The 25,974-nt window shown below is 32.9% G+C and overlaps 1 protein-coding gene across 14 annotated transcripts in view; it reads right to left on the bottom strand.

Moving 5' to 3' along the window:
* LOC145295882 (SCY1-like protein 2) overlaps positions 1–25,974 on the bottom strand; it is a 681,757-nt gene that overhangs the window by 19,463 nt on the left and 636,320 nt on the right. For 3 of the 14 annotated variants that reach the window (XR_013869903.1, XM_080141631.1, XM_080141633.1), the window contains 2 exons: positions 23,952–24,046; positions 15,575–15,751 (listed from right to left, as the gene is read on the bottom strand). Coding sequence is in view for 13 of the 14 variants with exons in the window: in XM_080141631.1 (XP_079997757.1) it covers positions 15,575–15,751; positions 23,952–24,046 (272 nt within the window). In the remaining variant the exon portion in view is untranslated. Of the gene's footprint in view, positions 1–459; positions 487–15,334; positions 15,752–23,951; positions 24,047–25,974 lie in introns of those variants that run through there. The other 11 variants (XM_080141623.1, XM_080141626.1, XM_080141630.1 and 8 more) reach the window with 6 other exon arrangements.

The following is a 25,974-nucleotide window of genomic DNA, read 5'->3' as shown; positions in this document are numbered from 1 at the left end:
GTAGATTAATCGCCATATATATTATAAATTACTATATATATATATATATATATATATATATATATATATAGCTTAATCGCCATATATATTTTATAACTTACTATATATATATATGCTTCTATGTAAATATAGGTTATCTTTATTTCATATTTAGGCTAATGTCCTTATGTTTGTATATATAAATCTATTTTCCCATCTTCTCATGAGATGCTTTGACCTAAAGAGGTATTTTCCTTATAAGATTTGATGATTTAATAAAGTTTTATTTAACTTGGAATTGCACTCTTTTATTTCTTATATGGATGCACATAGAAGTGTGTAAGTGCTCTTATGCATGTAGACGTACACGAAAGTGTTTGCGTGTTTTCGTGTATTTTTTCAATCATTGTATTGCATGACAAAAAGAAAATGAACACATTTCTGCTGACAGACATTGGTGGTGTATTTGAAGTTACTTACTGGAGAGGAAGCCCGACGCCAGGAAACCTGAAAGAATTAGTTAGTCAAAAAAAAAAAAAAGCCACGTATAAATATTACATCACAATCATGATCACTGAAGGAGAAAGGACGCTTTCCTCTTACTGGGTGTGCAGATTTCATGGCCCCACCTCCAATTAGATTATCAGTCACGTGTTTGAACGGTGCGTATTTTTATTTGCGTTTGTCGAAACCATAAGCGTGAAATGAAACCATTTGTATCTATTTATTTACAGGGTAGCACTTTAAGAATTATTCGATGTAATGAAGAAAGCGTATGAGAAAAGTCTCGATGTAGATACTAATTTATTTATTTCAGCCACGAATTTCCCTTTTTACTCTTTTGAAATTTATTCCATATCAATATAGATTCTGGTTTCAATATATCCAGAAGAAGAACTAGTAAAAAGAGGCATGATGCAATGTTTCGTTTGAGTGTCTTTTTGGCATTTATTTTTCTAACAGAAACTACTACAATATGTTCACAGATGCTGTGCTCTACAAAATATGCGTATATTGGTGCAGACGAATGCCTCTAAGAAACTCTAAAATGCACAAAGTGAGGTAGTGTCTATAGACGTGTCTAAGTGCACAAGATCATGCCATATACCTCTATTACAACATTCCATAAACAAATATTGTTCGATGCTAGTGTTTGATTGGAAATTGAAAAAACACATTGTTAGTGTCCAATTGAAATCACGCAAACAGATTCGAGAGGTGTATATGGTGTTGCAGATAATAACGCAGACTGATAAAATAGGAATGTCACGTTCGAACTCAGCCGGTTTCAGAGAATCACTATCACTTATACATGGTTCATCATTTAAATACCTATTTATATTATTGTAGATATCTATATCTACTCATAATTCTTTCTCTCTCTCTCTCTCTCTCTATATATATATATATATATATATATATATAATGATTATATTGATTGGTTTTCTAGATGTAAATCCAATGAAACTCACTCGATTATTAAAGAGTGCTCAATGCAGGACAGAGCTGGTGTATAGTCTGTTTATTATATATTATTTTTTGTCTGATGGGGCTTTATCCTTGAATTTGGATTCCACTGAAACATGTATGCACATATGTAACCAATAATGTCTGTATAATAAACATACTATATATGTATGTTATAGCCCTGGTGGATTTAACGCTTCTACCTTTGAGATAATTTTATATTTTCAGTATTCTGGACGCTTGGTCACTATATCTATGTTTTTCCTTATTTATCTGTCTGTCCGTTTTGTTCCTTTGTCTCGATAAAGACCTTTAAACATACAGGGTGGGGAAGAAAAATTTACAGTGAAATTAAGTTGTCTTAATTTCAATTAACTGTAAATTTTGTCTCCCCATCCTGTATATATATATATATATATATATATATATTTTTATATTGTACGGCATTATCACGTTGACACACCCGTTCCTGCTGGATCACCAAAGTCAAGCAACGTTGAACCTGGCCAGTTCTAAATAGGTGACCATATCGGACTTTATGTGGTGTATGTGCTCTCGCTTATCTCGGAATTGTTTCCAGTCTGGACTTCTCCTTGCTACTGGACTTCAATAGTGCCCATTCAGGAGAGGTGTGGTTGGTGATTGCGCGACCCTTGCCTCACAATTTCACTCGCAGCTGCTTTTACAGGAAGTATCCTTTGTTTTTCGAGACTGAACGGAGGCATCGAAACATCGATATATATATATATATATATATATATATATATATATATATATATATATATATATATATATTTCTTATAATTTCTCATAGTATTTATCTGATTAAAATCCCGTATATATATATATATATATATATATATATATATATATATATATATATATATATACACACACGAGATTTTAATCAGATACACACACACAAATATATATATATATATATATATATATATATATATATATATATATATATATATATATATATATGAGTATCCAAAAGTAAAAACCATTGATTTTTAGAGGTTGTTGATTATGCTCAATAAAAAGAGTAAGATATTATTTTATTAAATTTAGCTAAACAAAATTTCCATTAGTCGCCACAATAAATCTATTGTTTCAGTGTGCAAAAGACTTCATCAGGCGACAATATATATGTACTTGTGTTTGTTTGTGCGTGTGTTTTTATCAATTTTATTTATCATTGTCCTGTCTCTGATCAAATGATTATTTATCATTGTCCTGTTCTCTGATCACCCAGTATTACACTCCATATATGTTAGAAAATCTGAAAGAAAGAAAAGCATGTTAAGTAAATATAAATGTTACGTGACCTCATGTAGAAACTAATTTAAGTAATCTGTAAGTTGTCATATTGGCATCCGAAACGCTTCACTGTTTATAAACTCCTTAAACTTAAACCTTAGAAATGCACTTCCGGTTCTACCACGACTCGCGCCGTTATATCTCCATTAGACAATCAGTTTGGAATTCAGATCGTCTATTTAGAGCCGGAAGTGTCTGTTTCATTGTTTTTATTTTCAATTTGTCCCTGAAAGATAGGGAAAAATATAATGGTAGGACACTGAAATCACCGAGAATTGTCTACAAATTGAATTTTTCTCTTTTTTCGGGATGTTTAAAAATAGGTTTAAAGATAACCTTAATTTTTTTTTAAATATTTTTTTTTAATTCGAATAAAAAAGGAAAAGAAAAATAGAATTTCTTGCTCTGCTCCCTGTAAATGAAAACTGTTAAATCCAAAAGGAAAAAAAAGAAGTAAAAGAAATAATATTTATATATATATAAAAAAATGGACGCCTACAAAATCATGCGAGATATCGAACTGATAGAGAAAGGAGTGGGCGACTGGATGAGTGCGAAGCATGCCATGCAATATTGAAAGCGAAATAAAGGCGTGAGAATAGAATAGAATCAAATCGACTAGGTTCATTCCGTAAAGCAAAACAGAGCGCTGAAATGCAGATGCATTCGATCCAGCAATCACCCCCCTCCAAGACAATGCGACGCGCGCGCGTGCACACACGAACAAAAAAAAAATTCCATTGCATCTGCCAATTTACAAATTCGCTATCGTCTTATTTTCACACTAGTCTTCCTTCTTTTTCCATCTATCAACTAAATATCATATCCAAGTGGCGCATTCTCGGCAACTTTGTAATATATTGAACCATCCGGAACCTGTTGACAGTTCACATCAATCTGTTTAATTTATAGTCAATAATAATATTCCTTTTGTATTAGTACAGTTCTCTCAGGGTCAATAGTCTTGCAAACTTATTCTTTATTATTCTAGTATAACAAATCTTATTGTCAACGAAGCTAATCTACCTATTTCGGGAATAAATGGACTACAATACAGTTACGACTAAACGTCGTGGCTGTTATTAGTAGCAGTTATGACCACAGAATCGGACGCCAACTTTTTAAGATACTTTTGTGAATACATATTTGTTAATTACACCATTACGTTTTTTTTTGATTATTACTGGTCTTTCAAAGTCGCAATAGTCAGCTAAATATTTTTAAAGTAATAAAACGAACATTTCTCTTTCTTTTTTTATTTATAGTTATAACCACAGAAATCAACTTTACTTTCCTCCTCTCTGCACTAAACAGAACTTGCATTAACAAAGTTTCCGACTTTCTAACTAACTACAACATGATCAATTCAAGTCTAATATTAACAAATACTTGTTGATTTGTCGTTGTGGATGATAAATTCCACTTAAGTAAACTTCTGCACATTCCGCCCATTTTTATTTTCAGTCTTCTGGTAGGGGCGTTCATCATCCAACAATATTATCTCAACCCTTATCCTCGAGTGGCTCACGGGCCTTGATAAGGACTAACCAATTAGTAAAATAGATATTTATTTAAAATAGTAGTAATTAAATTTTCTTTAAAACAATAAATATTTTCTGTCTGTTTACATTAAAAATAATTATCAGCTAAATATTTTTTTCAAAATAATAAAACGAATATCACTTTTTCAAATATATTTGTTTAAAATTGTATTGTTTTAATCTACGGGACGACATAATTTAATTTTGGAACAATTCATTTTAAAATGAGTTAAGTCGTAGTTCATTTGTGCTAATCAATTGATTTTGTTTTTGAAAGAAATAATGTAAAGGGGTGATAACGTACGTACGACATAGAGTGTCGTAACGTGTTAGTTTATAGATATCGGTTATGCCAACTAATTAAAAAATATTTTTTCTTATATTTCGTTTATGATATTAAGTGTCATTGAAGGAATCTCATAATAAACAAAAATAATGTATGTAACCGCAAACGATTGAAGGTTATGAAAGGTTGATGTTCAGTGTAAAAGAAGACTTCAGTGGCCTAAGTACTCTACAATACAGCGCAATAAAGGACAGCTTGATTAGTTACCTAACGAATCATATTCATTTTTATTCCCGCCCGCAGGTTAATGTTTTCATTAGCCAATGCCCGGCTGTCTTCAAATGTTCGGCTGACTTCTACTTCGTATTCTATAGTTCTGTTTTGTATACAGTAACGTACATTATATACATATATATATATATATATATATATATATATATATATATATATATATATATATACACGCACGCATATATATATATTATACGCATACTGTAACTTAAAGAAGAATATTTAGCACTGACAAACTACTGTTTGCACAATTATAAACAAGAATGTTTTTAAAATGTATACAGATTAATAAAACAGTACAAGTGATATTATTTTAGCATTAAAATTAAATGCTGGTCGATGGAATAGGAACCTCTTTTCGTTGAACTTTAGACATCAATGTTTCTATTACTACATCTGGCGGAAGAAGGAAAATAATTATAGAGTAATATTCAACATTTAACACAGACAAGCAGATATGCCTTTAAACTAGTGCTGACAGTTCAGTATTTGTCTGGCATATTCCATTTAATACAGTTTAAGCAGTTTAATCTTTTGTCTGTCAAATCTATAAAGCGAAAACGTCACAACTTGTTTTTTTTTTGTTGTTGTTGCGTCATAACATGACTTTGAATCAAATGTAAGAGAAATTGATTCTTTTCTTGTACTGTGCATAAATGACTCGTGCTTTTTTTTTATTTCGTTAATTAATGTTTTGAGTTCTTCATAGGTAAGATTTTCGACGTTTATTTTGCTTTTCCAAATCTGTTTGTGCTTATGCATTGATTACTTTCTGTACGTTGATTGAGTTAACCGCAAATATATTCTTTTCTTACTACCTTTTTTTTACTCCTTGCAAGGCCACTTGGACTTAAGGGACTACTATTTGGGACACAGGGACACTATGTAGGGAGTTGAGCAGTAAGGTGTTTGTTCACATTACACTTGAATCTCTGCATTTCAGTGCAGTCGGAAGAGGAGGGATCCGGAAGGGAATTTCAAATTCTAGCTGTTAGAAAGCAGGAAGAAACTATTTGAGTTTATATCGGTTTCCGGCATCTAGGAAATCTCTACTGTGTAGGGGTGGGATTTTGCTGCTTATTGGGTTAGTCGGGGTATTTAGGTCAAGGGGCCATAAGGGCTTGGATTTCGTCGGAGCATTTTCCATTAAAATACTTGTAAAATAGGCGCAGGGATTCAATATTTCATCGATGGGACAGAGGCTGGAGTTCGGTTAACAGTGTCGGACCTTATTCTTCTGTAATAATAATTGGCAGTGTCGTTATTGTAGTTTAAGCTCATCTACCTATTTAGAAAATAAATAAACTTATCCGTTACAATAAATAGAGTTACGACCAAGCGCCTTCGCAGTTATCAATAACAGTCATGGCCACAGAATCAGACGATACTTTCTGCAACATACCTTTGTTAATACACTTTTCTTAATTACGCAACCTCGTTTGTTTTTATTATTACCAGGATTTCAAGGCACCAACATACATCTAACTATTCTTTAAAGTTATAAAACGAATATGTCTCTTGATTTTTATCTTTAGGTATAACAGAAATGAATTTTACTTTCTTCTCCTTCTCTGCATTAAAAACACAAACATAACTTCTATTAATAAAATTTCTTTCTTAGAACATCTAACCTGTAGGACAAAATTCCACAACGCTGCTTCCCTACTACAGCTTGGCTATGTTCAAGTCTAATGCAAATAAATACTTGTTGATACGTCCTATTAGATAAATTCTTTTTGAATAAACTTCTGCTGATCCCAACCATTTGATTCCGAAGAGTGGAAGCGTTCATAATGAAAAATAGCGTTTTTGTGCTTATATAAATAAAGAGTTAACTACACATGTACTCAAGTTCGTCTCAAACCATATAACAAGACATGACGCCTTTATGCTTATATACAGTACACGAATATAGTGGTCGACATTGTTCTTTAGTCTAATAGAATGATAAAAAAAATGTTCGTTCAGTTTTATAAGCGAAAACAATATATATTAAAAAAACCCAACTGATTTCCATAACCCAACTTAAACAATATGTAATGTATGAATAAAAGAATTTTCTTTGTTGCATTAAGAAACTTGGAATGAAAACGAAGTGTACAGAAATAACTTATCTACAAAGATGCGTAAATCATCGAAGCAATCAACATCCTTTACAAAAGTAAGATTGCATTTTTTTGTATAATATCTAATAGAAATTGTCAAAATATGAACATATACTTATATCAGAAATCTCAGTTATTTTGAAAACATTATGTCAGTTTTATGAAATCTCAGTCAGTTATTGATTTTAGATTGCATGAACACAGGATTTGTGTCTATTGTATGAATTGCAACTGCTATTTCATACGCACATCCAACAAATCCGATTGTTGGATTATTCGGACTACTCTTCTCATCGTAGTGGCTATAGTTACAGCGTTTCGGCCGATGTCATCTCCTACCTACTTTAGATACACCTTTATGAAATTGTGAATCTTTAAACATCGGGTAACCATTAGTTCAAAGTGATAGTTTACTGGAGGTTGAACATTCAATTTTTATTACACGTTATAATAACTATGAATTCATAGAAGAAGAAGAATAGAAATACCAGAGAGAGAGAGAGAGAGAGAGAGAGAGAGAGAGAGAGAGAGAGAGAGAGAGAAAGAGAGAGAGAGAGACCTTCTACTAGAAGTGTGCTGAGAATACTGAAAGCTTCTGTAGGCTTTTTGTCACTCAAATTCCAGAGAACAAGAACAACGTTCATCGGCTGCGAGAAATTAATGGTAAACGGATGTTGTGATAATTTAAATGATCTGCAACGGTTATCAAAAGAATTGGAGTGTACTGGAAATCTGCAGCAAAGACTTATTGTCACGCAAACTCTGAGAACTTGTTGTTGCCAGTGAGCAGTCAATGGTAATGACCTGTGTGAACGCTTGAATTAAATAATAATAATAATAATAATAATAATAATGAATTAATAATAATAATAATAATAATAAATTAATAATAATAATAATAAATTAATAATAATAATAATAATAAAATTAATAATAAAATTAATAATAATAATAATAAAATTAATAATAAATCAATAATAATAATAAAATTAATAATAATAATAAAATTAATAATAATAATGATAATAATAATAATAATGATGATGATGATGATAATAATAATAATAATAATAATAATAATAATAATAATAATAATAATAATGAATTGATTGGATAAATATGTAAAAATATAAAATCATACAAAGGTGCTTTTTAATGTTAAAAATAACATGTCTACGGAATTAAAGCTAACGGAACGAGAACATTATACCCCATGGATTAAATAAAAGGTCAAATTATAATTCCGTTCAGTTTTCCAAGTTCGACATAAAGACTCACACGTTTCATTAGAAGGTTGCAAAGTTTGAAAATATGAACTTGGAGAAGGCCGAAGTCTAGAACGGAATGATGGAAATAGTAGTTCGAATAATCCAAATAAAATTCAGAAACGAAACAGGATTCTTGTACGGTAGTGGCAGTTGTGTTTCAAACGGCATGACAAACAAACTCCTCTCTGACTCATCAAAATGTGTTTATTGCGCCATCTTTTTCTTTTTAGTAGGCTTTTCTATAAAAACGAAGCGAAAACCTGGAATTCAAACATAAATTTCTACGACATAATGAGAAAACGAACAAACATATTTATTTTAACAAGGAAAGTCAATATGGAAGTTCGCAACAAAAAAATGTTTCTGGCACAAATATTTGAAACGCGAGAAGAACAACGTTGAATGATAGCGATTGTTTGAACAGTATTTTACGGTGTTTACACTTTTTGAAAAATACGAACATACAAGTTCTTGTTTCTTTCGAAACGCAAAAGACTGATTCACTTTGAAAGAAACTAGCTGAATAAATTAAAAATTAAGAAAACAAATTCTTATAACTGAAGCAAAAAATATAAAAATTTAGTTACTTTTTGCAAAACATAAAAATAAAATAAAAACGTTAATTGAAAGGCTTCACATAGTTTATCGAATTAAAGTCTACATGTAATAAATAAAACAACTAAAAATTAAAGCAATTTTTCCAGCCTATTTGTGTCATTAGAGCCAAATACTACAGAACTACAGGGCAGGATAGCTAAAAGCTGTATAACATGCACTTTCAAGCAGAACCGTAAAAGAAAGGTAAGTTCTATCTTCAGTTGCTATTTACTGTTAACTGCAAACATTCATGCTATTTCAAGGAATCAGTAGCGACTATATGCGGTTAATAATAATAATAATAATAATAATAATAATAATAATAATAATAATAATAAATAAATAAATAAATAAATAAATAAGCTGAAGCCAGGGGCCGATGGTATTCTTTAGTTCTTTGATGAGAAAAATAATTGATAAAGACTAGAAGATAAATCGTAGGAACAGAAGATGTTTATGAAAAGACCTGGTCATTGTTTAAAGGTTGGGCACAACATGTTCCCATACGATGGATTTGGGGAGTCAGCGACTACAAAGGATCTGTTATGCTTCTTTGCGTCTTTTCTCAGGGCGTAACAATCAACGCTATTTCTTTTCAAGAAATGTTGAACGAAGTCATAAATTTATGTATAAGACTATTTACGTAACAGAACAGTATCCATCTTCCAAGAATATTTCATATTATCACGAAGTTAAAGCGTAACTATCAGTCTGATCACGATCTTAACTAATATATGACCACCTAGATCATCAGACATTAATAGACTACTACGTATTTTGCATAATTAAGGGTCCATGCCGATCAATGTCGGTATAGCAACAGGCATCTCTGCGGTTGAATATTACCAGTACTATGTCATAATTCGATAAAACTCATCTGATTCTGGCATGTAAATGCGTTCAACCTGATATCAAAACAACCCTCGATTGTAACGATTAATCAATCGATTGAATAAGCGTGATGAAAATTTTTTGCGCCAAATTGTTTTCAGGTAGACATTTTCTTTCGTAACTTACACGCCTTCTTATTTCTAAAAGCATCTAAATGCCCATAAAATATTTCCACACTGTATTGTATCATACCGGTTGTTATAGGAGCAACTGGTTTATAAATCAAACATCTTTAAAATATTTGGAAAAACATCCCTGGAAGATCAAGCTGTAACGAAATATTGATAGCAGCCATGAAGAGAACAACGTCTATTCTTAAAAGAGTTTTCGGATATGAATTCAAATCTTAATGAAATCAAGTGTTACTTCCAGGATGAAGGGCTTTTGATGTTTTAAAACTAATTAACGTAAAAAAGATGTTTTATGTTGATTAGTGTGTGAAACAATAACTTTTATTTGTCATTTATTTAGTTGAAATAAGAAAGATCACCCTTAAACATATCTATGTTATCATACTGCAGCAAACGTTATTAATTGACGAGACAAACGAAACTCTTTAAAGAGGTCATCAGTGATCTCTCTTCCACTTATGTTACCTAACCATTTACGCAGCAATAGGCGTACAACAAAGCGCTTTTGGCTGCATCTCGTGTGCATTTGTCTTAGAAATTAATATCAACAGGACAATAGTTATATTTTAAAAAAGCGCTTATAAAGTGGTGCAGATATACAATAGCGAAAATCGAATAAATCGACTGGCTTCATTTATTGCCCCTTTATGTAGTATTTTGTGCGTTATTTATACGGCATAATCACGTTGACACACCGTCTCATTAGACCTCCGAAGTTAAGCAAAGTCTGGTCAGTACGAAAATGGTTGACAATTTGAGAATTCCAGGTGTTGTATATGCTCTCCATCATCTCTTCATTCTTTCCAGTCGTCTTGGACTTTTTGCTACCGACTCAAGCAGCGTCGATTCATGAGAAGTGTGATTTGGGATTGTGAAAGCACGACTTTATAATTAATCGCACAGCTACCTTTACAGGAGGGTATCCATTGTCTTTCGAGACTGAACGGAGGCAATGATGATGATGTGTGTTATTTGTAGGAATTCAAGAACAAACTAAAAAAGTTATCTCGCTATGCAAGATTGGAGCAGTTAGCCTTACCGTACAGGGTTAGATATGAGGTCAATGACCGAGATATTAGTAAAGTTTCTTATTATTTTGTTCTAGGTGGAGATGGGAATCCTACTGGATGCCAAATATTCATCCCATAATTCCTACATTCCTACCAGGAGGTCTTTCAAAAATTCTAACCGCCCGTTCAAGTGAAATATGTGAGAGAACATGCAGTATGAATAAATGTATGATATTATGTTCGGAGAATATTTTTTCAATGAAAACGTCATTCACTGAACTTGTTGATACTGCATTCAGATGATTCCTTTCAAACCAACTTGTCACAAATATCACAAACTTATAAATATCATTGCTTTCCGAAATTGTAAGTGTATACTTATAATATAACACGGGAAAACACATATATTCGTACGAAGTGGAAGGTTTGACGTAGAGGAATCATTTATCTACTTAGAAGGAACTCTAACAAATTATGGGTCTTTGGACAGAGAAATTGCTTGGCGTTGCTTGATTTATATAATAATTGAATACATGTCTTTGTAAATTTATGTGGATCATCGTTTGACCATTCAGCAATTAATTCAGACTAGTTAAAACAACTATTTTGAAATGTTAGCATGTCAAACAGTTTTATAATGCTTTAAAAAAAAATTCATCACATGCATATTTTAATAATGCAACTAATAATTTATAAGAAAACAAAAGAAAAAAATAGCAGCGATTCTCCTGATGGAACAATTCATTAAAAAGCGAATGTGCAAACCACTGCGCCATGAATTCGTTGTGAAAATCTAATACTCTTAGACATGCATGTCATGTTTATTATTAATATAAAAAAGTCTTGCTTGTTAATGCTTATTGCCAATCTTACTTATGATAGCATGTTTTGTTAATATTATCGTTACAATAACCAAAACATATACACGAGTGGAAGACGAATCAATTTGTCAATTTTGTTTCTCGCAGTTTTTGGAGACTGATCTAATTTCTTTTCTTTCGCTAAATATCATGATCTTGTAAAGTCGATTCTCCGTCCTTGAAAATGATAACTCGGCACCGTTAGATCATCCCGTTTTCTTTCTAGTGACTGTATTCTTGCAAATGGCGACATATCTGCTCCCAGTTACGTGACTTATAACATATATATAGTATTGCGTAATATCCGGTTAGTTTCGTAACGTATACCATTACAATCACAGTTCGCAAGTTTCTCATGATCTATGTCTGTTCACGCTGACATTATAGCGATGGCGTCAGAGAAAGTTTCACATTCTCATAATTATCTCTCCGTAGTCCACAGTTTACACATTCACTATAGTCCACACACTTTCCTTCCAGTGACTTGCCGTGTGCTGGGTTTGAAGAGTTACGTCATAAACATACACGTACATTTTAATATAATAGTAATTGAATTTCAGCAGATTTTTTTTATTGGTCCACGTACATAAAATAAAACCGTATGTAAAACAGAAAGATATCAAATTTATCAGTCTACAGAGTGCACCTGGTAGTCCAGCATAATTACATTTGATTCGTTTGTTAAAACTCTTTGATTTTATTATTTCTATGCAACCGAGTGCCTCTTATTAATTGATAATAATTACCTTTAATGTTAATGACTTGGTTGCGTAAACATTTTACTATCTTCTTCGCTACGTACCACTGTGACATTTCTATGACGTCATATCCCAACACGTTAACTCTAACTCTAATCAACCAAATTTTGCTACGTCACGAGGCACTATTGTAGAATTTTAATTTGAAAATGTTGGCTGGCTTTTACGAGATGTCAACCATCGTTAAATTATTTCATGCCGAAATCGCAGGTTTTGCATACGATTAGTTTATAGATAAATTGGTTTTGTATATTTTGTAAATAAATAGTCTCTAAATGATAGTTTCAATGTAATCCAATGCGACTCCAAAAAATACTACTATTGCGGGACAGAGTGACAACAAAAGATAATGATTGCTAGAAAATCATGATTAATACTGAGATAACCATGGTTATTTAAATTATTGAAAGTATTTGTGTTTACTGATTTTTAATTGTACTATGTCAGTGTCTTTCACTGGTAAGACAATTGCCAATACCCATGGTTCCAATGTTGTCAAAGGAGTTTCCAGAGCATTGTTACAGCTCCCGTATCCCGCAGGAAATTTTAGCTTTCTTATGAGTGGCTGTGGCTCCGAAGCAGTTGGTTAAGATCAGAGTTTTCCTTTTTACAGGTGAGATGTCTTCAAATAGTAATAAATAAATGAAATAGATTAACATAACAACTAGGCATAGGTGGCGATAGTACGCCTTCCTTTGCCAAATACAACTCCTCTTTCAGAACTCCTCCTCTTCTCCACGACTTTTCTGTCTTTCTGATAGTTTCCTTTTGGTTTCACTGGAAGCATCCTTTCTCACACATATTGTACTTCCTGGACTGTGCACCTTCTTTCGAAAATCAATATCTTTTTAGTTTCTGTCAACTTCAGAGATTTACTTGAAAACATTACGTTCGCCACTTTACTTTACTTTTAAAAACTTATTCGGTTTGGTCCGCCATTTTTATTTTTTGACTTATGTTTATCTAATACTCTCTTTTTTTACTTGAATCTTTTGAATGTATTTTTGTGTTGTTATATGTAGCATTGCTATCATTTTAGTGGCACGATAGCAAATAGAATCGTTAAATTGATAAAATAAATTAAACTTAAACATATACTGGCAATTATATAAGACATGCAAGGCCAATCATTTCATTTCACAAGCAGTAATATGTTGATTTCGATTTTTCAAATGTATAAACAAAATCATAAGTGCCGTGGTTATAAAGTACACCATATTCATTCTACCATTCCAAGACTTGTAATTGCTATGAAGTTGCTTCAAGCTTTTCAGTTACTATGATGCTAACATTGTCGACAAACCAAAGTGTATGATTGCAAATAAGAGTAAAGCGACAGGTGACCCTTTCTAATCTAGAATCTAAAATATGCCTGATAGCAAGCGAAAACTACCTGATTGATAATACCATTCTCAATCCCATGCTATCTGATTAACGACTAGAATGCAAAATAAACAGGCTAGAAGCAACGTAGAATTAGAAAACATATCAAAGGGGGATGCTTAGAAGCAGTTCGAGACATGATATCCTCGTGTGAGAATCAAACCAAAAACTCAAGGATTGCATTGTCATCAGTGCAAAGAAAAGAGGGAATATTTCGTTTCTTTGTGTGGTGCCATCTGCTCACAGGTTTGATTCCACCTGACCAGCAGGAGCTTAGAAGAAGCCACACAGAGAATGCTACAATAAATACCCCGGGTGGATCACATCGAAGCATCTGGAAAAGAATTGGAATTAAATGCTATTTAGACATAGAACCAAATATAGAAACACGACTAAGTTTTCGTAGTAAATAAAGGTAAAATTTTTGTTCAGATTAGAAGCCCGTGGGTGATAGTAATGGCGTGTCCCATTGTATGCTGAGCCGGTCGAATCTGTAAGTCAACAAATGACTATCAAAGTAACGTTGTTATGGTAACTGGGTTCATGATATAATTGTGTGGGGAAGGATCTGGTAGCGCTTTATATCTAGAAGGTAATAAATAGCATATACGACTTGCTACGATTGGTTAGCAGATTCTTGGATTTTATCACGTGACTGTCAACAATTAAAGTTGAACCAGCTTGAAAAAAAAAAAACAAAAAGAAAAGAAATATTGTGAACAAATAACCGAGCACATAATAAAAGCAGTAGCAATTCAATAAGCAGTGTATGCCAATTAAAACCGTCGCATCTTTCCTCCTGGCAACAGAATATTAGTTATTAGCTAAAAATAAGAAATGACTGAAAGCATTAAAATATAAATACATATAAATTAGAAACGAACAAGAAAAAAAAATAAAAACAAGAACATGTTATGCAAAATGTATAAATGTCCTAAACTTACCCAATCGATTTCAAAAATAAAATACTGACTCGGGCGTCAGTCACAAAAAACTTGACAACGATGAAGAATCAAACCAGCAACACTATTCATCGACACACTAAAGCAGAATCGACGGCCAGAATTCCTGTTTCTGGGTCTTCAAAATGAAAGACAATATAAAAGCGAACGGCGGTCGCATTTTGTGATATAAATATAGATATATATATAAGCTGCGCTTGTTACGGACCAATGCTGCACATACGACCAGATAAAAATGACGGTCGTTGAAAAACACAGGGTTTCTTGACAAATACGTCAGCCACCAAGGTTAGCAGGAGAGATAAAATGTGAAAAAAATCAGACTCTGAGACGGGTTACATGGTAGGAAGAACACAGGGGAGATGTCAAATTGTTTTGAGGACTGTGGATACCAACAACATCCAGAGATAAAAAAGATACGGGTGAGGCGGTGGGTATATTTGCAGGAAAAGGAGGATGGTGATGATGATTTTTAAACTTACGGGTACAAGAATTGGTCCGAGACTATGAGTGCTTGTTCTCCGAGAGCTCGGCCGTCCCCAACCGTCTTCAGCAAAATAGCTGAGGGAATACATGCCGAGGCTATGGGAACTTGAGCGTCGACTAGGACTGTTACCCCATTCGCTGCTGGCACAGACACCGATGGGCAAGACGCCCAGGCTATGCGCACTGGAGCGACGATATAGACTGCCTCCGGTCAATCTATCTAAAGCGGCACTTACGGGAAGGTTGAATGTCCCTAAACTCTGGGCACTGGAGCGGCGGGAATACTCAGGGCTGGTGCCGCAGCTATTGTCGTCTGTGATCAGGCTGATGCCAGGAACGGCCGGCGTTGGGGGTACCAGACTATAACGACGCTGTACTTCTACGGGTTTCTCCAGGCAACTCTTGTCATCCTGCTTTAAAAACAAAAATAAATAAAGAAATACTCTAATTAGCAAATTGAATGAATTCACAGATAATCGTTTAAAAAAGAAATCAAGACGTCATTTTGGAGACTTATTAGGTGAATTATTTAACAGAAATGAATCTGTATATTTTAAATGGCATTTTTAAAGGTTTGTGTCGATAAATGGTTAGAAAGGAAAATTATCAAACAGACATAACGTATATGAAAAAGATAATAATAATAATAATAATAATAATAATAATAATAATAATAATAATAATAATAATATTAATAATAATAATAATATTAATAATAATAATAATAATCATAATAATAATATTAATAATAATAATAATAATAATAATCATAATAATAATAATATTAATAATAATAATAATAATAATAATAATAATAATAATAATATTAATAATAATAATAATAATATTAATAATAATAATAATAATCATAATAATAATAATATTAATAATAATAATAATAATAATAATCATAATAATAATAATATTAATAATAATAATAATAATAATAATAATAATCATAATAATGATAATCATAATCATAATAATAATAATAATAATAATACATATATACAAGGTGGTCGTTAGAAAATCAGGAAATGATTCAAGCAGTAATTTATTTTTTTTACAACAATTTTTATAGTTTTTCAAAAATATCAACACATTCACAGATGCTACAAAATATCGTCCGTGCAAATCGAAGACGTGAATAAGACGTAATAAAATTTAACAAAAAATTTTTTAAAATAAAATAAAAAAAGAAATTTTACAACTTCAAATTTCAAGCTTATGGCACTCGGAAACACACTTTGAATAAATGGCGTTATCAAACTTGGGGAATCGGTTGAAGTCGGGAGATTATTATAAGCGAAAAAAAAAATTTTTTTTGGTGACAAATTTTTGGACAATGTTTAAAGCTGGCTGCAGTGTTTAGTTTAGTTTGATGCTCATGTTCGAGGATGAAGTATAATGTGCAGTGCGTAATGCAAGAAAGCTATATCCATAGATGTAAGAAAACCTTCTACTCCAATGGTTTCTTCCACAGAACTGCTAGACTTTGGAACTCCCTTCCAGGATTCTGCTTTCCCAACTGTACTGATATGTAGTTCAAATGTGATGTAAACAGACATCCCAACTGTACTGATATGCAGTTCAAATGTGATGTAAATAGACATCTTACTGCTCAACTCCCTACATAGTATCCCTCCAACTTATGGCTCCGATAGTTAGCTTTCTACATCAAAGTGGCGCCGTGCCTCGTTTCGGGTGAAAATAGAATTAAAAAAATGTCGAGAATTGTCCATATTAAAGCAGTAATATCGTCAGCGTTAACAAAATTGAGTTTATCACATATGATGAACTCAATTTAAACTCAATATTCAGGCCGGTAAAAAAATCAAAACTTTACAAATAAAAGTGAATAAACTAATAAAAATAAACAATATCAATTAAAAATAGCCCGATGTTTCAGCCAATATCAGCCAACATGATACGGCGTGCTCTGTACATGATGTGAACAAGAAGAATTTTTAACATCTCTTAAAGCATGTAAGTGAAAAATGCTTTCAAAAAGGACCCACTTCCATTGCTTCATTCGTATATTCTTCCAGTCGAGATAGTAAAATATGTTTTAAACAATATTTCGAAATAAAATCCATTTATCAAGTTAGTAAAAACAACATATTTTTGTCACTTTTAAAATTCTTTTCCTCCTATCTATTGTTTCTGTACATGCGATAGGAATTTTTCTATCTAAAGTTAAATTTTAAAATGCTCAATTCTTACCGGATATATATATATATATATATATATATATATATATATATATATATATATATATATATATATATATATATCTTATGCATGTTTCATTGAGCAGAAGCGATAATTCCTGTTTGTTTCTATCGCGATCCATTTTATCCATTGGCGGGCAAATGTTTAGACGCTTTTTCGAGTGTAAAAAGAAATTTGTAAAAGTCACGACCGTTTTCGACTTTCATTGTCGTCTTCAGGTGAGTGATGAATTAAAAATCATTGAAACCTTATTGATTCACATCATCAGACCATCAATCAGATTATATATGAGGGGGAAGGTACGCTTAAGTGCTTTTAACGATTTTAATCGATTTTTCAATAAATTCACAAAACGCAATTTTTAATTAATCACTCGCCTGAAGACGACATGGAAGTCGAAAACAGTCGCAACTATAACAAATTTCTTTTTCATTCAAACAAAACGTTTGAACAATGGCCCGCGAAATTGAACAAATATATATATATTTGTGTGTGTATATATATATATAACTGTTATGATCTCTTAGAAGCATTGCTGAAGTAGAAATTTTATATATATACTTTGCCGCCAAAAAGAAAGTTCGCACTTGCCATTTTTCAAAAATCGAAAATTTAAGCAAAATTGAATGTAACTGTTTAAACAACCTATACCTCATTTGATTCGTCTTTTATTCCTCTATAATTTTACCTGTTCATATTTTGCTTTAATTGAAGTATCCTAGTGTTCACGTCAATTTAAAAATTGTGGACTGATGCATTATTCTGGTGGAAATGTCACAAATTGAAAATGCAAAAAGAAAGTCTGCAGCAATAAATGAATTAAAACCAGCTTTAAATATCCACTTGTTACCATCTTCAATCGTCAAATATCTACCGTTTAGCATCTCTAATCATAATTGTTACTGTCCCTAGGTTATACAACGTAACATTTAGTCTATATACCTCGAGTCTCTCTTAGTGATAGTCAGGAGCTCATTAACTATCTTTCTAGTTTATCTAATCGGGAAATCGATTGCAGATTGAAATGTGATGAGAAAACTTTATGAATGACTGTGCAAAGGCATCAAAACACCGGCACTATCGTGATGCTCCTAAATCTAGTCGTCCTAGAGTTACTTATTGCAGGGAAGACAATGCTATCAAAACCCGTAGCCTTAAAAACAGATTTTAAACGGTTCTCCAAATCCAACAACAGTCTAATCTTGTCAACAAGTGCTTTCTTTCTATAGTTAAGAACAGATTGAAGACATTTAATTTTCGAGGCTGTGTTGTAAGACGCACGCCAATGATTTCTGTAAAAGGTCATGACTCTTCGAAAGTGATTTTTAGCGACAAAAGCAAGTTCAATAGGCTAGGCAGCTTTTGTAGACAGTACGTCTACCGAAGGAAGAATTTAATCCTAGGTGCACAGTTTTAACATTGCAGGGTGGCGGAGGTTCAATTTTTATGTGGGGCGTTATTAGTGCCAACGGTCCAGGGCCTATAGGTCGCTTGCAATTAATTCGACCAAGTACATTAATATGTTGACTGAGCATTTACTTCCTTACTTTGGCCGGAATTTGGATGATAACCCCATCTTCATGCAGGATAATTCTCACTTTTCACACAGATTGCAATGTCAAAGGTTCCTCGAAGAGCATTATATTCCGTGTTTAGATTTGCCTGCACAATCTCCAGACTGCAATCCTATCGAAAACGTATGGCATTCCGTTAAGCAACAGTTGCGCAATGATAACATTTCAAATCTGGAAGAACTTTGGACAAAAATTAAAGAGAAGTGGGTTGCCCTTTCATCGGAGTATTGCCGCAGACAAATTCAGTAAATTACCTATAAATCTGAAGGCTGTCTAATTGCAGAAGGGCTATGCTACTAAATAATAACTAGTCTATTATGCCCCTGTTGTATTTGTGTTGCATTAATGTTCTAAAGTTTCATTTAAATAACAATTTTCCATTGTGCGGAGTTTCTTTTTGCCTTCTCGATTTGAAGTTATTTTTGTTAAATTGACGTGAACACTAGAATATTTCAATTAAAAGTCAAATTTGAACAGGTCAAATTATAGAGGAATAAAAGGCCAATCAAATTTGAACAGGTCAAATTATAGAGGAATAAAAGGCCAATCAAATTTGAACAGGTCAAATTATAGAGGAATAAAAGGCCAATCAAATTTGAATAGGTCAAATTATAGAGGAATAAAAGGCCAATCAAATTTGAACAGGTCAAATTATAGAGGAATAAAAAGTCAATCAAATTTGAACAGGTCAAATTATAGAGGAATAAAAGGCCAATCAAATTTGAACAGGTAAAATTATAGAAGAATAAAAGGCCAATCAAATGCATTATAGGTTGTTTAAACAGTTACATCGGATTTAGCTTAAATTTGCGGGTTTTGAAAAAATTACAAGTGCGAACTTTCTTTTTGACAGCACTGTATAAAGTCATATCAATGCAAATATACTGAAAATAAAATCTTTAAAATGCATTATTGTATATACGAGGGGGCGTGCATAAGTAATGCCCCTGACCCACTTCCTATAGAAGGAGAGCAACGAAACTTGGCACAGTTATTAGTTTTTCTCTACATAGGATCCACCCAGAGTTACGCATTTCTCCCATCGCTTGATGCAGCTCTGGAGACCGTTTTTGTAGAACACTCCAGGTTGGTCCTCCAACCACGACGTGACTTCAGAAATAAAGGCTGCATCATCTGGGAAACGCTTTCCTTTCAAAAACAACTTCATGGCTGGGAAGAGGTGAAAGTCAGAGGGTGTAAGGTCAGGAAAGTAAGGAGGATGGGTGAGGATTTCATAACCACACGCCCGTGCTTTTGATCTGGCGACATGCGAGTTGTGGACCACAGCGTTGTCCTGCAGGAGGAGGGTACCTTTGCTGATCTTGCCCCGCCTCTTGATTTTGATATCTTCCCTTAATTTCCTCAAAAGTGAAGCATAATAGGCTCCTGTAATTGTGGTACCCTTTTCCTGGAAATCTGTCATCACTACTCCGTCCTGATCCCAGAAGACTGTGAGCATGACCTTGCCAGCGGAGGGCTGCACCCTTGCCTTCTTTGGAAGTGGTGAGGCCAAGTGCCTCCACTGCATTGACTGGGCTTTGGTCTCTGGATCATAGTGATGGACCCAGGTTTCATCCTATGTAATTAGTCTTTTGAAAAACTTTGACTCATCTTCTTGGCACATCTCCAAATTCATCCTCAAACACTCGATGCGTTCTCGCTTCTGGAATGGTGTAAGCAACCTGGGAATCCATCTGGTAGACATCTTATGCATATGCAAATGGTCATAAATGATAGTTTCCACAGACCCTGTACTAATCTTGACGTCTTGGGCTATTTGGCGAATAGTAATGCACCGATCTTCCAAAATGGAAACCTCAACTTGACGGACAGATGCCTCATCAATAGCAGAAGGGGGGCGACCAGGTCTGGGAGCTGTTTCCACAGACTTCCGGCCATGTTTGAATTCACGATGCCAGCGTTTTACAAGGTCATATGATGGGGCATTATCACCATAATTTTCTTTCATTTCATCAAAAGTCTCCTGTGGTGTGCGTCCGTTCAAATACAAAAACCGAATCACTGCTCGACATTCAACAGGCTCAATTTCACACCTGACTCAGTTCAAACACCTGTAAAACAGAAACCACAATTAGTTTAGAGCTGTAATTTGCCACATAACCCGTAGAGATATAAATCATTGCACATGCAAAATTTCAGCTAGATCAGACTACTGGAAACGGGTCAAGGACATTACTTATTGCACGCCCCTCGTATTATTGTGTCTATATACCTATATCTATATATCTCTCCATATATAGTTTAAAGAAGCTTTATATATATATATGTAATTATTTATTATAATAATTGTTAAATACCTTTATATATATATATATATATATATATATATAATATATATATATATATATATATATATATATATATATATATATATAAGTTTAGAACAAAAAAATACAGTGTAATATCCTTAATTAAATTAAAGATATAGTGGATTTAGTAGTTACATAAGACGTCTTACCGATGAAAAAAGTCTGAATTACAAAAGGTGATTGAATTATTTAACAATAAAAGACAAACAAGAAGCCTTAAATTCTATTGAGAAATTTAAAACAAGATCATCAGCTGTTTACCCTGTAGCTGTTTCAGAGATTTTAAAACAAAACAGCCGGCATATTAATAGTTTTCTGGTTAAAATACCACTTCTTCAACAACAAAGTGTAGATATAATCTAGTTACTATTTATTTAATATATTATTTTAAATACTATAACATATATATATATATATATATATAAAAGTAAAGAAATTATAATAATAAAAGTATAATAATACTATTTATAATTTAATCGTAAAGACTAATGTATTAATATTACTGTATATACATATATATATTTATATATATATATATATATATGAATATATTCATATAAGATGCTTTTGTACAAACATTTAAAAGTGTCATAGACTTGAAAATTCAGTATGTTATTGCTATAATCTTATGAGATGCCTGATCAATTTTTATGATTTCAGGTTCAAATGAATTAGTTGTAATACACCCTACTAAAGCTGCTTAATTAAAAAAAAAAAATGCAATCTTGACGTAAGGACACTTTGTGCAATAAAATTCCATTTTAAACTTTGAAAAAAATGAGTAACAAAGTCAGAAACCAACAGTTGATGTGCCCAGTAAAGAATATCATGGATAAGGACCGTCGTGTGTCTACAGCGATACAGTTTGATTTTAGTGTGTGAACTGCACACAAAATTATTCGCGACGAACTGAAGATGCGGAAAATTTGTACAAAGTTTATCCGAAGGGTACTCAGAGAAGATTAAAAAGAAAGGCGTTCTCATGACAGCAGAGAGATAATTGAGATGAATAATTTAGATCCCGCAGTTTTTGATGCTCTGATTCCTTGCGATAAAGCTGTATCTAATGCTATGACCCAGAGACCAAGAGACAAAGTTCTCAGTGCAAGTATTCTGGTTCTCCTAGACCCACGAAGGCCAGAGAGAGCAAATCCACTCAGAAACTTATGATGATTCTTTTTTTGACAGCACGCGCATGATCTACATGTACTGGGTTCCCACTGGACAAACGGTCAACAAGTAATACTATGTCGGTCTTTAAGGGAGTTCAAGAAGTGATTCCGTCGGAATAAGCCAGAACTCTTCAAATCGAGTTAGTGACATTTCCACCAGGATAATGCACTATTCCACAACTCCTTCCTTGTCACAGACTAATTGACCAAGATGGGCATCAAGACAGTTCCTCACCCACCCTATAGTCCAGACCTTGCTCCCTGTGACTTTTGGTTATTCCCTGAGCTCAAGGAACACTTTAGAGGTTATCTTAACGTCTGTCAGATCAAATGGTTATAATATCTTGCGAGTTAAAGTGACCGATTTTATTTCAACTGTAAAGTGTTCAACGATAAGAACCGTTAATATATATATATATATATATATATATATATATATATATATATATATATATATATTATATTATCCTATGCGTAGACTTTAAGTATTTACTTCAACAGTGCTCAATACATAGGTAGAGCTAGGTTGTAAGTTATTAAAATATATATGGCAATTAAGCTGCACAGAATATTCCGCGTTTCATCCACGCTAGGATTCGGCATAAGCCTGACGAATCCCAGCATGGATGAAACGCGGAATATTCTGTGTAGCTTAATTGCCATATATATATATATTATATATATATATATATATATATATATATATATTATATATATATATCAGTGATGTACAGAGAATAGATTCAGGGTAGGTACTCAAGTAAAAAAAAAAAAACACGACAAAAATACAGTAATGAACACCTTCTCACAGGCATAACATACATTTCTCTGAAAAGGGCACTTTTAAAACAGAGGTAAAAGAGGTAGGTGCTAGGGAACCTCTAACACTCTCTCTGCACGTCCCTTATATATATATATATATATATATATATATATATATATATATATATGTATATACATATATATATATATATATATATATATATTACCATGTTTTTGATAGACAAGCTTCAAGGACGTCCGGACGGTCCATAGAGTTTTATAATTATATAGATGAAATATGTTGAGTTTTTTTTACGTCAAGACGCGTTTATAGATTTCTCACTATACAAGATAACTTCGTAAAGGTTTTTTTTAAATTGTGTGCGTGATTATTTTTCAACTCAACTCTGTTTAGTGAAGTTCTATTCTACTCTGCTTTTTCTGACCGAATTGCACGGAGCTAATATCAAGGAAAGATAAGTACAAACACAAAGCGCAAAAGATTTTGTTATCTAAAGTACATATATTTATCATAAAACTTACCAGACTTGATCCAAGTGACTGAAGACTGTGGTTCCGCCTCTGAGACCTGGGACTGGCGTTTTTGTGGCCAAAGTGCAATTCTGGTGTGCTGGGCGCTAAAACAGTAAGACATAAATATTACATCTGATACAAGGCACAAATGCTATTCGAACTCGGAACTTCACTATTACACTATTAATTGTTACGGTGAAACCTTATTAAGAGACTCTGTGATTCACCTTTCAGCTACTGGTGTTATTCTAGTCTACTATGATACGAGCAGATAATTTTGAACAAAGAACATGCTCTTGTTACTACTATAGAATTGTAAAGAGTAGCAATTATATTGATGTTGGTACGTTTATAATTTGCATTGTGGTCCCGCTAAACATTTAACTAACGCAATCTAAACACGTGTGAACACAATTTAAATATATGAAAGTGTGTTATGCTTTTGAATTTTTTTTTAGATGAAGATTGATTATTCGTGTTATTTGGATTATTCGGACTGTCATTCTCATCTTGAATGTTATTCTAACAACGTCTCGGCCAATGTAACATCCGACCTTCTTCAAGTGTCTCTTGTTGAACTTGGAAGCTTGCACGGGATTTCGAACGGAACACTTCATTTTATACACGACAGGCATGATCGAGTAAAAGGCGTAAGTAATTCGCAATGATATTCGAAGTATCGCCTTCACTAATCATTGAACCATCCCCCCGAAGGGTTTCACTTACAATTAAATTTTACCTAGTACAAAGACTCGTGACGTAACGGATAAAGTACTAGGTAAAATTCACTTGTAACTGATACTATTCTGGAGCTTTAGGGTTCAATCCTCAGTGCAGGCGATACCTAGAATACAATTGCAAATTACTTAAGACTTCTACCTGATCATGACTGGGGGGGGGATGATTAATGACCATTAAATAAATAGTTACGATCGAAATTCCGTGCAAATCCCCGAGTTCGGCAGAAAGATTTCCGAGTTTGACGAGAGACACCTGAAAGAAGGTCGGAGATTACATTGGCCAAAACGTTGTGAAAATAAAACTCCAGATGAGAACAATAATCGGACTAATCTAAATAATACAAATTATTGTATTTCATAAAAGAAAAACATGGGCTACTTCATTGGATATGAATAACATTTACAAAGGCAAAAATAAACGAAGCATTTTAAAAGCAGGAACATAGAATTAAAAGCATAAAGCATTCATCAGAAATTTCATATATGCTTCAAATTTAGTGTGAAATGGAAGATAAAGGTTAATGCAGCATATAAAAAGGCAATAACGATGAGGTTATCTTGGAGAATAAAGAACATATTTTGTATAGATAAACGCTTCTGATGTGTTTGTACCATGCATATACACCAGTCTTGATTCGAAAAGATTAAGAGAACCAACGAATTAAGAGATATGTGGATGAAAATGATGCTATGAAGATAGAAGAGTAATTAGACCAAAGTAAAGCAGTACAATAACGACCAGAACTCTCACATGAACTCCTATATATATATATATATATATATATATACATACATACATACATATATATATACATACACACACACACACACACACATATATATATATATATATATATATATACATAAAACGGTCGAAAATAACGATGCTATGCGACAATTAAAAGCAGATAATCTAAGTATTAAAATAATGTGTATAAGTAAGCCACGTTAAGAGCTAATGGTAAATATTGATAAAATAAGCAACAATAAAGGCTGCTGCAATGAAGGTGGGCTCTCTCTACCGTGCTAGAAAATTACTCACACCTAATAGTATTCTTACATACCTACAAAATAACCATTCGCCCATACATGGAAAATTGATGCCACATTTGGGCTAGTGATATCTACCACTGGTATATTCCTCTTAGACGAATAAAAAAAATGTCTCCAAACTAATAAGTTCTGTTCTATCGACCAAGTTATTATAATAAGTTCTGTTCTATCGACCTCTGTTATTCTGTACCAATGTTGCATTTCTGTATCTTTATCACAAATACTGCAATACTGGAATG

Source organism: Euprymna scolopes, chromosome 16 (genome assembly GCF_053919585.1).
Source record: "Euprymna scolopes isolate OS-2025 chromosome 16, ASM5391958v1, whole genome shotgun sequence".
Classification (NCBI taxonomy): Eukaryota; Metazoa; Mollusca; class Cephalopoda; order Sepiida; family Sepiolidae; genus Euprymna; species Euprymna scolopes.
This window is presented reverse-complemented; position numbering and strand designations above follow the sequence as displayed.